Source organism: Thunnus thynnus, chromosome 1, assembly GCF_963924715.1.
Source record: "Thunnus thynnus chromosome 1, fThuThy2.1, whole genome shotgun sequence".
NCBI classification, from domain to species: domain Eukaryota; kingdom Metazoa; phylum Chordata; class Actinopteri; order Scombriformes; family Scombridae; genus Thunnus; species Thunnus thynnus.
In genome coordinates this window covers 25,588,453-25,600,527 of record NC_089517.1, presented here as the reverse complement: position 1 = coordinate 25,600,527, position 12,075 = coordinate 25,588,453, and the positions used below count along the sequence as shown (strand labels likewise).

The 12,075-nt window shown below is 38.5% G+C and overlaps 1 protein-coding gene across 1 annotated transcript in view; it reads right to left on the bottom strand.

Annotated features, from left to right (window-relative positions):
• LOC137184840 (ras-specific guanine nucleotide-releasing factor 1-like) overlaps nt 1-10,305 on the bottom strand; it is a 28,439-nt gene extending 18,134 nt beyond the window's left edge. Inside the window, exons 1-4 of the mRNA XM_067592914.1 lie at nt 9,560-10,305; nt 2,881-2,987; nt 1,276-1,423; nt 337-429 (exon numbers count right to left, since the gene is read on the bottom strand). Coding sequence (XP_067449015.1) covers nt 337-429; nt 1,276-1,423; nt 2,881-2,987; nt 9,560-9,835 — 624 coding nt within the window. The 5' untranslated portion in view covers nt 9,836-10,305. The remainder of the gene's footprint in view (nt 1-336; nt 430-1,275; nt 1,424-2,880; nt 2,988-9,559) is intronic.
• Nucleotides 10,306-12,075: the final 1,770 nt, after the last annotated feature.

Here is a 12,075-nt window from a genome sequence, read left to right as displayed (position 1 = left end):
ACCACAACGAGCAAAACCTTTCAAATTATTGTGAGTTTTTCCATTGTTAATTTAAAAATCAAGATAAGTGCAGCTTTAAAGTGACCGGTTTTCCAAAACTTTCCACACTCTCCAGCTTTATTATGGAGCCCTTGAGCAGGGCAGCTTTTTCATCGGAAATAAAGACAATGCAAGCAGTTTGTTGTAGTGGGTTAAGAGCTCCCCCTCACCTTTGCCTCTCCCATATGGCCTCCCTCTTTGCATTTATTTAGTTATTTTGATAAAGAAAACTGCACAGCGAGTCAGGCATAACCTGATCCTCAAACACTGCACAACATTAAAGCTTTCAGATCTCACCTTTTTGATCTTCTTGATCTCTGTGTCATCATCACTGGGAGGTACCTCTGGATTTGACTGGATCTTCTCGTTGTCTTTGAGCAATCCAGCGATCTAAAATTCAACACAAACCAAACCAATTATTGCACTGTAGGCTAAAACGAATACAGTGTACTGTGTACAGTATTCAATCATGATCTTTGTCATGTCATTATCTCTCTCTCTCTCTCTCTTTGTTTTCTTATGGTTATGAAAGTTGTATTCAATGTTTTCATTTGCTTTTTTGTTCAACCTTGTTACCATCCATTAGTTGGTTTCAAAGAGTCTTATATATGAATATAACAAATTTTACCAGCTACGTCAAAATCCCTTTTTTTATCATATTCAATCCCATTTCATTTATTCCCATCAGAATGACACATCGTACAAATAAGAATAGACTCCAGATATCCAGCTTTTAATAAAGGACTGAAATTAATCAAAAACTACCCAAAACCCATTACTAGTACACATTTTAGCATGAAAAGTGAGACAGTAGATTTTCTGGCACAAACCGCAGTATCAGGTACAATAGAAGCTGATTCATGCATATTGAAAACATTCAATTCAATTGGAGCTAGCCATTAGCACATTAAAGAGAGATGCATTTGATCTAGTTTAGACTGAATAATTAGGATACAAAACATTCAACAGTATTGCAGAGTCTGTAACAAAGACATCTGGAGGTGCTGCAAGCTACAGCGCTCACCATGAACTCACAGCATCGTGGTTTGGAATCTGGGTAGTGACCTTTGTCCCATGAACCCTTTCTGCCTTTATTCTCAGTGCCTGATTATGTTCACTTCCATCTTTTCCTCGCTCTGTCTCCTCTGTGTAAGTAAACTTTATGTACTATCCAGTGAGACAGTAATACACTCACACAAACAGGTATTACTAGCATTGAATTACAAGGCAAGTTACCTCTGATTTTAGCCGCTCTATCTCAATTTCCCCATCCTCTATCTGTTGTCGAAGTTGCTTGGCAACCGTTTTCTCCGTCTCCACTATTTGGAGTAGATGGAGATACTTCTGCATGAGGGTCTCATGCTCTGTAGCCAGGTTCCTGTAACTACACACACACACACACACACACACACACACGCACACACATTGTAAGGACCTCATTAACGCATGTTTCATGGACTCTCAATAGATTTATCAAAGAAACAGCAGACCTCTGATCAACATATGTTTGAACCGCAGACCTTCCCTGGCACAAAGAACAGGCACTTATGTGACCAATTCTTCAAATATTTGTGGGCTTAGCAAGCCATGTGTAAAAGCTACTTCTGCATGAGCAGTAATTCTGTACATTACCCACTTCAACACTTTATGTGCATGCTAAGCAGGGGTTGAAATCAGTACAGTCAACTCCTTCAAGCTAGTGTAAATCAGGCCTCCAACTATTTTGAATCTGAATGTCTCCTGTTTGAAAGGGGCTTGTTAAACTTGAAAGTGTGATGAAATAAATAAATGGTAAAAAAAAGAAGGAAGAAATACAAAGCATAAGAATCAGAGACCTCTGAAAGGCAGAGGCAATATTATGATAGGTAAAAACAGATCTTCATTGCCCTGCTGTGTATTCCATGTTTACAGGCTAACTTACTACTGTACAGTAAGTGCAGCTGCCTTGAGTGAGCACTAATCAATGTAATCTTCAATGAGTCCAATCAATTGACCTTTCACCATACAAATGCTCACTGCTGACATTTAGAGTGATTGTATCGCTTGGCTTTCATGACCCTTTTTCGGCTCTTATTCTTAAAGGGGCATTTTGCTCATTATACAGTATATCTCAGGACTGCATATATCAAATCAAGAGGCGTTTCCAAGAGGATGAATCCTAATGACTTTGATGATCCCTAACTCTACTCTATGTCTAGGTCAGGTCAAAATTTTCACCTTATCTAATATGTTTATGACCAAATACCTGCATAACTAATGACATTCTCATCACCTTCAGCTGTACTTTTTTTTTAGTGGTAATCAGTAAATGTTAGCATACTAACGTGCTAAAACAATGGTGACTGCAGTAAACATTATACCTACAAAACATCAGAATGTTAACATTGACATTGTGAGGATGTTAGCATGCTGATGTTAGCATAGCATAGCGTTATCAAAGCACCACTGTGCTTAAGTACAGTCTTGGAGGGTCAGTAGCATGGCAGTCAACTCCTAGTCTTGTTAGAATACAATTCATGGTATATATTACATTTTGTAAAGCTAGGCTGTTACTAGTTGCTCCTCTGTATGCTGATACATTTTTTTAATGAGTTAAACACATAAAAACCCTTCTTAGTTCCTGAAAAGCAAATATTAAAGAGACAGCTTTCACCCAACAACAGTGATTTGATGTTTTTCATTCTTAAGTCTTATGGTGAGATAGGAGTTTTTATCTGATTAACACTACATCTACATCTACTACATCTATGGCAATAAACAAAATGACTGATTCTCCTCAGCATCCTCACTGTATCCTTGGCTGAAGGTATATGTAGGTGAGAGGTCATGTGTAAGAGGTACCTGGCCTGTGTGATAGCAGCCACCCACTCATCACAGTCCTTGACGTCCTCCGTACGCAGCTCTAAAGCCTTCTGGTTGTCATGATTGAAAGTGACAGTGAAGTAATACTGAAAAATGACAACATAAGAGAGAGAGTCAAATATTTGTTTAGCTTATAATGAGACAATGGGAATATGTGACAGGGTTCCAAAGTCAATGATGTTGAGTGTTTCCTAGATTAACTGTGGGAAAAGGGAAAATCTCACACGTTGGTCATCATTGACTGGCTTTTAAGCCTACATTTTGATGAAACTGAAGTTGTACGTATACACAAATGCATGCCCATGTGTGTGAATGAGTGGGAGAGAGAGCAATCCTAAGGGGAAAGTCTTGAGAGATTCATTATTAAGCCTCTGTGCATTCTGTCTGTAACCTGGCAACTCACCTCTGAATTGGTGGAGGCCTCTTTGCTGACGCCATGTTTTGTTTAGTCCCAGTGATTTGGCTGCATTTTACCAACACAAACACCTTTGGGTCCTCACCCCTTTTCACTCTCTCACCAATTACCTCCAGTGACCCCACAGCCTTAAAGGTTTAGTTATGGCAATTATGGCAAATTCATGTGGAATTATTTTCTAATAGGCTTATCAGATAAACTCCTCAAATCAACAAAGTGGTGGTCATTGCAACAATAGTACAGACAGCCTATTTGTGGTAGAAACGCATCAAATTATATAACACTGATGCATTGTAAATAGACCCCTACAAATCCAATATATTGGATTTTTCATCCCTCCCAAATGCCAAGAGCAAATCATTTGTGAAGGGGAGTAATGTTCCATATTTCCTGATGAGCAGCAGAACAGGCCTTTGTCAATAATGTGCTTTCCATCTCCCGCTTCCTGTGAGCTGGTGTGTCAAGCCTTTTAGGCAGCTATATTTAGCTCAACGTCACTACATTTTTTGCCACAGAGACATTATCTCTCTGTAAGTGAGACAACATAGCCCGTAGTAAATCCTTGTTTAAAATCTATGTATAAAAACTATTTAATTTAATCTGAATAGGAAAAAAGAGAAAAGATTAGACACATTTACTTATGTAATGATGATGATAAGGGTGGCTTCCAATTACTAAACCTCAGAGCAATTTTATCTCTAAAAGCATTTTTGATTTGGTTTTATTAAATAAAAAAATAAAAATAAAAATCGAGTAGACTTTAAAGGGGCAATTAGCTAGTTGTCCAACAGATTTTTTCCTACTTTTTTTGCTATTAAACACCCTTAAAAGCTTTTGTTGGATTTTTTTAAGTAGTTAAAATATCTTTTGCTTTTTGAAGATAGTATAATGGTTGTAAGTCTATACTCTACCAACTGAATGAGCAGAATATATCAAGACATACTCCTTATAAACAGGAAATAAGTAGGTTACTGATAGTACAGCTTGTTTGTTGCATAATTTCAACCAAATGCAGTAAATTAAACATGAGGCAGGTAAAATCAAAGTCATAAATGGGTAAAACACCACGCTCAAAGCTAAGCAATGGTTAGCTTAACTTAGCTTGCCATAATGAACGGAAACAGGGGGAGCATGCAGCCTGGCTCTGACTGAAGGTAACAAAACCTGCCTACCAGCACCTGTAAATCTCACAAATAACAATTTATGTCTCAATTGTTTCAAAAACGACAATTATTATTATTGTAATTATGTGGCGTGAAATCTCTTGGCTGGAAGCAGTTAACTTCCTGGAGAGTATCTGCTGGTTGCCTGGCAACTGCTCCGAGTCAAGAAGTAGTTGGACAAATAAAATGACGATTTGTCGTTTTACTATTTGGCGTTTAAACGGATTAAATAAATGAGATATCATGCTAAGCTGCTGCTGGGTGTAGCCTTATATTTAATGCACATATATGAGAGTGGTAAATCTAACTCTCTGCCAGAAATATTGAAATATTGATAGTATCTTACTGTATGGGGCCCCCTAATTCATAAAAGATATGTTTTTAATCTCACGCACATACAGTATTAACGTCATCTTGTCAGACAAGCCAACTTCCATATTATAGTCTATACCCTTGATGCCAGAGATATGTAATGCATCTACACATTCATTCAGTCTATAAGAGTCATTGATCCTTATTGTGGTATTGTCATTTGGTATAGGCTACCTCTTTTCTGGACAGAAAGAGAGTTCAAGATTTATACTGGTGTAATTCATGAACATTTATAGAAAATAAATACAAAAAGATTCATGAAATCCCTCAAAACAATAGTCAGTTCTTCACTCGGCCTATACGTAGGGTGATGCAGACTGTGGGAAATCATTGGGAATGCAGGAGATGATGCTGGAGTTGTGAAGTGGAGTAGATATTTGTTTTGTATCCCATTGTTGCATCATGATCCTTTTTTCTTGTGTTTTTTTTTTTTTTTTTTTTTTTTTTAATTTTATTTAGCCTATATAAATTAAACAAATAAGACAGCAAAAACAAAAATATATCACCAATCAAGCATTTCCACTCCCGAACCTCAGACGACCCACCTCATATTTCTCATATGCCCATATTTGCTGTACTTGGTAAGTGAAGCACAATGCAGAGGCATGTTGTTGCACATTTTGTTGGCCCCTTCAAATGCACTTTTTCAGATGCAAATAGGGGTTGCCATAGTAACTGTGGGCTTAAACGTAGCTCGCCTTCTAAATGGGGAATAAGAACATTTAAAAAGTAGAACACTCCAAAGAATACAATAAGAACGGAGAGATATAGATGACGAGGGAGGGAGAGAAAGATCTTTGCCTTTTTGAGGAGTGAGGCTATAAAAAGCACTGTAGCCCTGCTAGGTGGCAGTTTGGCTTGGCATCGATTCGCTGCATTGTCCCTCTCCCTGTCACACACAGATAAGATCCAGCACTCGCCCGGCCATTCCCTCTGCAGCTCTGACACACACACGCACACACACACAGTACATGCACACACACCACTTACACGCTCAACAAATACCTGGATTCTGCTATGATCTGCATATGTAACAGGTTGAAGTCAGAAATGTACAGTAGCATTGCCTCAGACGACCTCTGCAGTCTGCTCATTGACTTGAGTGTCATTCTTTGTTTTTCCAGAGTGGGGAAAGTGAAAAGGAAATCCGTATGCCCTCAGACACCTGGAGCATTGATTACTCTTTCTGTCCTCATTTCACCTTTCTGTGGAGCTGCTCAGTTTTATAAATCGACATCGGCTTAAGCAGGAGGACACAGTGAGGCAAATATAGAATTCAAGGCATGCACAGAGTAATACAAGATGTACAGACATGGGCACATAAATACATGTGAACAAGCATGATTTATTGCACACTACAAAGTGTACAATTCTCACGCATGAAACACCATATTTGCGCTAATACACATCCTAAATTCACATACATGTTCACATTTAATCCACCAAAATTCACATCCCCACACAAATAACGCAAAACTGAGACAATTTATTCCTGACACATATTATATAAAGGGACACGTGCTGAACAGAAGACTGTGTTATGCTAATCAAAGGCTTTCAAATTCATTTAATGCACTGTTGAAATAAATTGACTGGAGCAGCCTGCATGAACAGCTGTCATCGTAGATGTCACTCAGTCCATATTTCATCCCCAGAATAGAGCATGCGTCTTGTATTGACATAGTTCCTAAGAAATAAGCTTGACAGTGGACAAAGTTTAGTAGTCTAGGCCATGAGAGTGATCAACAAGTCCCCATGTCCTAGAAAGTAGCTTGTTTGTCAGTGTGTCCCAGAAGAACCCATGTAACCATACCTATTTCTGATCTGCCACCCCTATAGTTACAGTCTGGTTTACATTAACATTAATGAAGGATAGCCATGGAAAGATCATGGTTAAAGAAAATGAAACAAAATCAATAACTTTCTGTGGCTGATTAAACAGGACAGACAGAAACACCTAAACATATCTTGTGTTATGAGCAAAATTTCTGCGATCTTGGGTAAAATGAAATTGTCATACACATCTTAATTGTTCAAATTCTGCTGGCACATCTGTGTAGCGCCCTCTAAGTGACACTGATACTAATCCTGACAGCTCTGCCAACAGAGAGCAGAGGTCAAGTGTCTGAGGAACATAACATGACAGCAGAGTTCAGCACCGTGGACAGCGACACGAGGTACACTTCCAGCTGATGGAACTGAGGACAGTGTGGAATAGTCGCTCATAATGGATTTACCTTTCATCTATACTTTATGTGTCAATAGACACTTCCTTAGAGGTTACACAGTTAAATTCAAATATTATATTACAGGATTTTTACTAACGCTAAACTAACTCATAAACAGATAACTTATAGTAAACTACTAAATTATCCAACAGTTTCTCATAGACAAAGATTAAAAGTTAGCATCCAAATGCTAATTTGCAAATATCAATAAACATCTACACATGAGATTTGTCCAGATTTTGTTTTTGTTTTGTTTTGTTTTGTTTTGTTTTGTTTTGTTTTAGCTATTTTATGAAATTGGGCCTGTCAAAGCATGGTGCATAATTAGTAGGGAATACTTGGGGGAAATATATGACATGCTCTGTGTTTAGATTTTCTTCTAGAGTACACGCATTTAGTTCTTGTCTAAAGCCAGACACTTGCAGTTTGCTTGAGTATTGGGTATGCAATCCTTTTTTTTTTAATTACCCAAATCATATTTTTGCTGACATGTAAGTTGATCTGTCAAGCTGTGCCTTAACCTTGAACTACAGTGTTGTTTTGAACATTTGAAACACAAAACTAGGGAGTCTGTGGCACTCAAATGAGTCTTTTCCCAACAATGATCTACAAACATAAAGTACCACACACTGATGAGGACACAAACATAATGTTGGCTTATGCAGTTTGCAGAGTGAAACTTTCTTGCTTATGATTTTGAAGTAACATGGCATACAGTGAGGTAGAAGTGTTTTTGCCATTTCTGCAAAACCTGGATAGTCCAAAAAGGTACTTTAACATTCTATTAGGAAAATGAGCTGTGTCTTTTGGTGGTGGAAGAAGTACAGAGGTCTTTTACTCAAGTTAAAGGAGCAATCCCAGGATGAAAAAAATACATATATCATATACTGTAAGCAGCATTTTCATGTTGTCAAGTTAGAGCTAATTTTAACAACTTATACAGTTGTGTGCTCTATTAGGTATTTCATTAACTGATTCACTAACTATTCAGTAACTATAGCTGTGAAATTAATGTAATGGAGTAAAACATACAACATTTCCCTCTGAAATGTAGTAGAATGTAAGTAAAAAAGTAGCATAAAATTAGAAATTCTCAAGTATAGTACTTTGATTAAATACATTCCACCACTGGTGGAGTCAAACTTTCACACATACATCAAAAAGGATAAAAGATTGTAAAATTGGTCTGTTTTCACCAATGCTGTTGCTATGTTTAATATATTTGTGACACTTTGGTAAAAGCCAAAGACAAAAGATCACATAAACAAAGACTGTGATCACTGAACAGATAAAACGACCCATCAGTATGACTTTTGACTTGTGTTCTTTATTACCTCTGCTGCAGGGAAAGCAAAGGAGACTGCAGCTGGCAGAGCAGATTTTTAGAAGGTGACTGCAGTCATAGCCCACAGCAGCTTGACCACTTCTCTGGTTTTTATATGCTTCTATGCCACAAGGTTCACTTCTTCCAGTAGCAGCCTCCCTAACCCCTCAAAACTGTTTTTGCAAAACGCAGCCATGCGTTTTGCCGGGATTATTTCTGACTGTGTCACACTGGCACAAAAACAAAACAGTGGACATTGTTCAGCCCTCACACATGTTAATCCGTAGCACTAAATGCCCGAGGAATTAAGAACGAATGGGGGATGTACTGAGAAACAAAAGCATGCCTGGGACATCATTTGGTTTTCATTCATGGCTGTCGTTAACCACCCCATGATAATGAGAGAGCTATCAAATGAACCAAGCCGCTATAAACCGGGGAGACGCAGTTGCCAAGGTAGGATGCTATTAATATCAAGACAAGGAATTAAATCAATACGTCAAAACGACAGGGAAGGGGCAACGCTCCTCCGCAAGATGGCAACCTGCAAAGTTTGGATGCAGTTTAAGTTTTCTTCCCTCATATGTGCTGCATTCCCTGAACATCTGAGACATCTAAAAATAGTCTCTTATATATAAATAATGCAACAAATATTGGGATTACCACAAGAAAAGAACTAGAAGAAAGTAAAACTGTTTGGAGTTTGTCTGCATTTTATTTTATCCTGCTAACTTTGAGCCACTGTGTATTTTTGCATCTGGTGCATTTGATGGGTTACCTCTGAGGTAGGCTGTGAGGCTATTTTAGTGCAGAATCGAGTCAATCAATCAGTTAGGATGACGCCATTACGTAACACTAGTGGACACAAGTGAACTATAATGCAAAAGCATCTTTGGGAAATTGTTTGCGTGATAAATAGATGTTGGGATAAAAAAAATAAAAAAAAACAAAAACAGAAACTGTGTCGTTTGCATCTTGTTCGCTCTGTAAAACACCCCCTTCTGCTTCATGTTGCTTTAACTCAAAGCCAGATTGATAAAAAAGCAAGTTTCTCTCAAAAAGAGAAACACAACAAAGCAGCATTAATGAATGCGTGCGTCCTGATAGTGTCAGTCAGTCAGACTTCTGCGAGCTCTCCGTGTGATCAATATCTCACCTGCTTCTCTAAGCATTCCTTCGCTGACAGAGATGGCTTTGGTGACGGTGCCCTGTCACAAACACAGCCCTCCAACAGGTACAGTCCGGAGGGGCGTGAGCTGGAGTCGTTTTCGAAATAAAACAGCATATTCTGCAACAAAGCGAACCACTTTGAATGCCATTTTGTATTGTCTGAGCTTTTCTTACTCAGGCAACCTCGCCTGGTCCCATCCTTCTTCGCCAAAAGAGCCAGATAGGTGATATGGCCATCATTGAGTCTCATCCCTTTCTGCATTTTGGCTATGAATCCGAAAGGATCTGCGGGGATGCCTGCGGATTCTTACATGTTCTTCTTCTCAGCACCTCCGAAAGACAGTCAGACTTGGTGGGCAGCAGCCCACTCCTATGTGCCCATCCACAGTTGCCACACAAATGTTTTGCAACGGCGAAAGAAAGAGAAAAAAAGAAAAAGGATGCACGCAAAGAGTCACAGATACGCATTCAACTGCACGGATTCCATGCTGCGAGCAGACTACAGCAAACGTCTGTAGTCCGTCTTAGAGAGAGCCTTCCTCGTGAGCCGAACCGCTCATGATGAGGATTGAAGTGTCCGCGTGCATAGCCCACACACGCGCGTTCACACATGCGTGCACGCACACACACACACAGCATCCCTGCTCTCTCAGAAGGAGGAAGCGCAGTCATGTGACCTGTCCCCGGAGCAGCAGATTTCAGCACCTTGGACAGAAACTCCGAGGAGAGACGCAGCTCCTTCATGTGGAGAATCCCGAACAGATCAGGCTTTACAGCCCCTGTAGACCCCCCTTATAACACACACACACACACACACACACACACACACACACACACACACACACACAAACAAACAAACACCACTGCCCAGTGAGACGGGACGCACTTTTTGTATCTGAGGATTTGACCCAAATCTGGAAAGAGTCTGAAATGAGAAGACAGTGTCATTCTCACTGATCATTGCACCCTTAAAATCACCAGCACTAAAGTGTGAATTGTGTGTGGTAAAGTATTGAATTGTATAGGATTTGAATGTCCTTCCTTAATTTTTTATCTGATGAACAAAATCTTACTCACTTAATTTACTTATTACTTTAAAAATCATTTTAAATTGAGGAATATAATTATATTCCCTGAAATGTTTTTACTGTCAAGAAAAATCAAAAGCCGCCTATTACAAAGCAAAAAAATAGAAGCATAATTCCAATATTTCCCCTCCATTTTAATTTTTTCTTTGTGTTCAATTATTACTTTCTGACACAGTGTAATGTAGTAAATGTAAATGTATAAGACAAACTGAAAAAGCTACAGTGATGTTGGCTCATGGAACATCTGATGTGGGGTGCACATTTAAACACAGGATCCGAAAGGCTGTTGCAACAATTTATTAATTGCAGTCAAAGATGAATGAATGGTGGCATGGATGATGGATGACTTTTCTAGACAAAGGAAGTATTACAAAGAAAACACTAACAATTAACAAAAAACAGAATAAATAAAGTAAATTAGGTTTTCATTCTAACTTACATTATTAACGCATCTACAGTCTTGCCATTTTAGTTATCCTCAGGCCTTACTAAACATAGAAGTCTAATATGATGCAATACAAAACAATTAGTTAAACATTCAAACAAATCTATGGAATATTAACTGAATAGGATAAAATTATTAAGGTGATAAGTCTGTATTTAAACTGCTTTCTTTGTTCTGCTCATACAAACTATGGTTTCGAACAAAAGGAGCTCACTGGCTTATAACCCCTGAGAGTGTCTAATCAGGAGTGGAAGTCCATGCATTGAGTTAGGTGGAGCAGTTTGAGTTAAAACTAGGCCTTAAGTTTAAATAAAATAAGATCTATCACACAGCGAGTTGATTTTTGTTGACTGGGTCAGAAAAGTGTTGATTCAGTTCATTACTCTCACTGTCACTGCAAGTGTTTTGTATTAGATTGCAATATATTGAACAAGTGTTCCTATCATTGTGTCAAAACTTGATTACCCCAGAAGGAAATGGTTTTGCAGTGTGGTCACCCCAAAACAACATGCACAATAAAAAACAAATCTCAGAAAGTTTCAGGATAAGTCCACACATGACAAACACCTGTAGTAGCAACAAGTGACAGCATACATGACATCACACCACACAGGCAGGTTAAAAAAAATACAGTAATAAAGGCTGTCTTGCCAGTACTTATTGTACCATTTCTGTCCTTGAAGTTTCACCTTCTCTAGCTTGGGGATAATGTGTTTGACTTTCAATAATGCTTATTTTTGCTATAAAAGTGATGTCAGAAAATGACTGTGACATGTACAGCATGTATCCATGCATAATATTTAACTGGCTCTACATCATCTCCAGACAGTGACTGGCTGTACCTTGTTGAAATACATCTGTAATGACCCCTTTAAAATTGCATAAGAGTCTGATTGCCAGCATCTCCTGATCTTGAAACAGCATATTTTCTTCTTTGTGGCAAGCTACAAAGCTGAAAATCTTTCCACG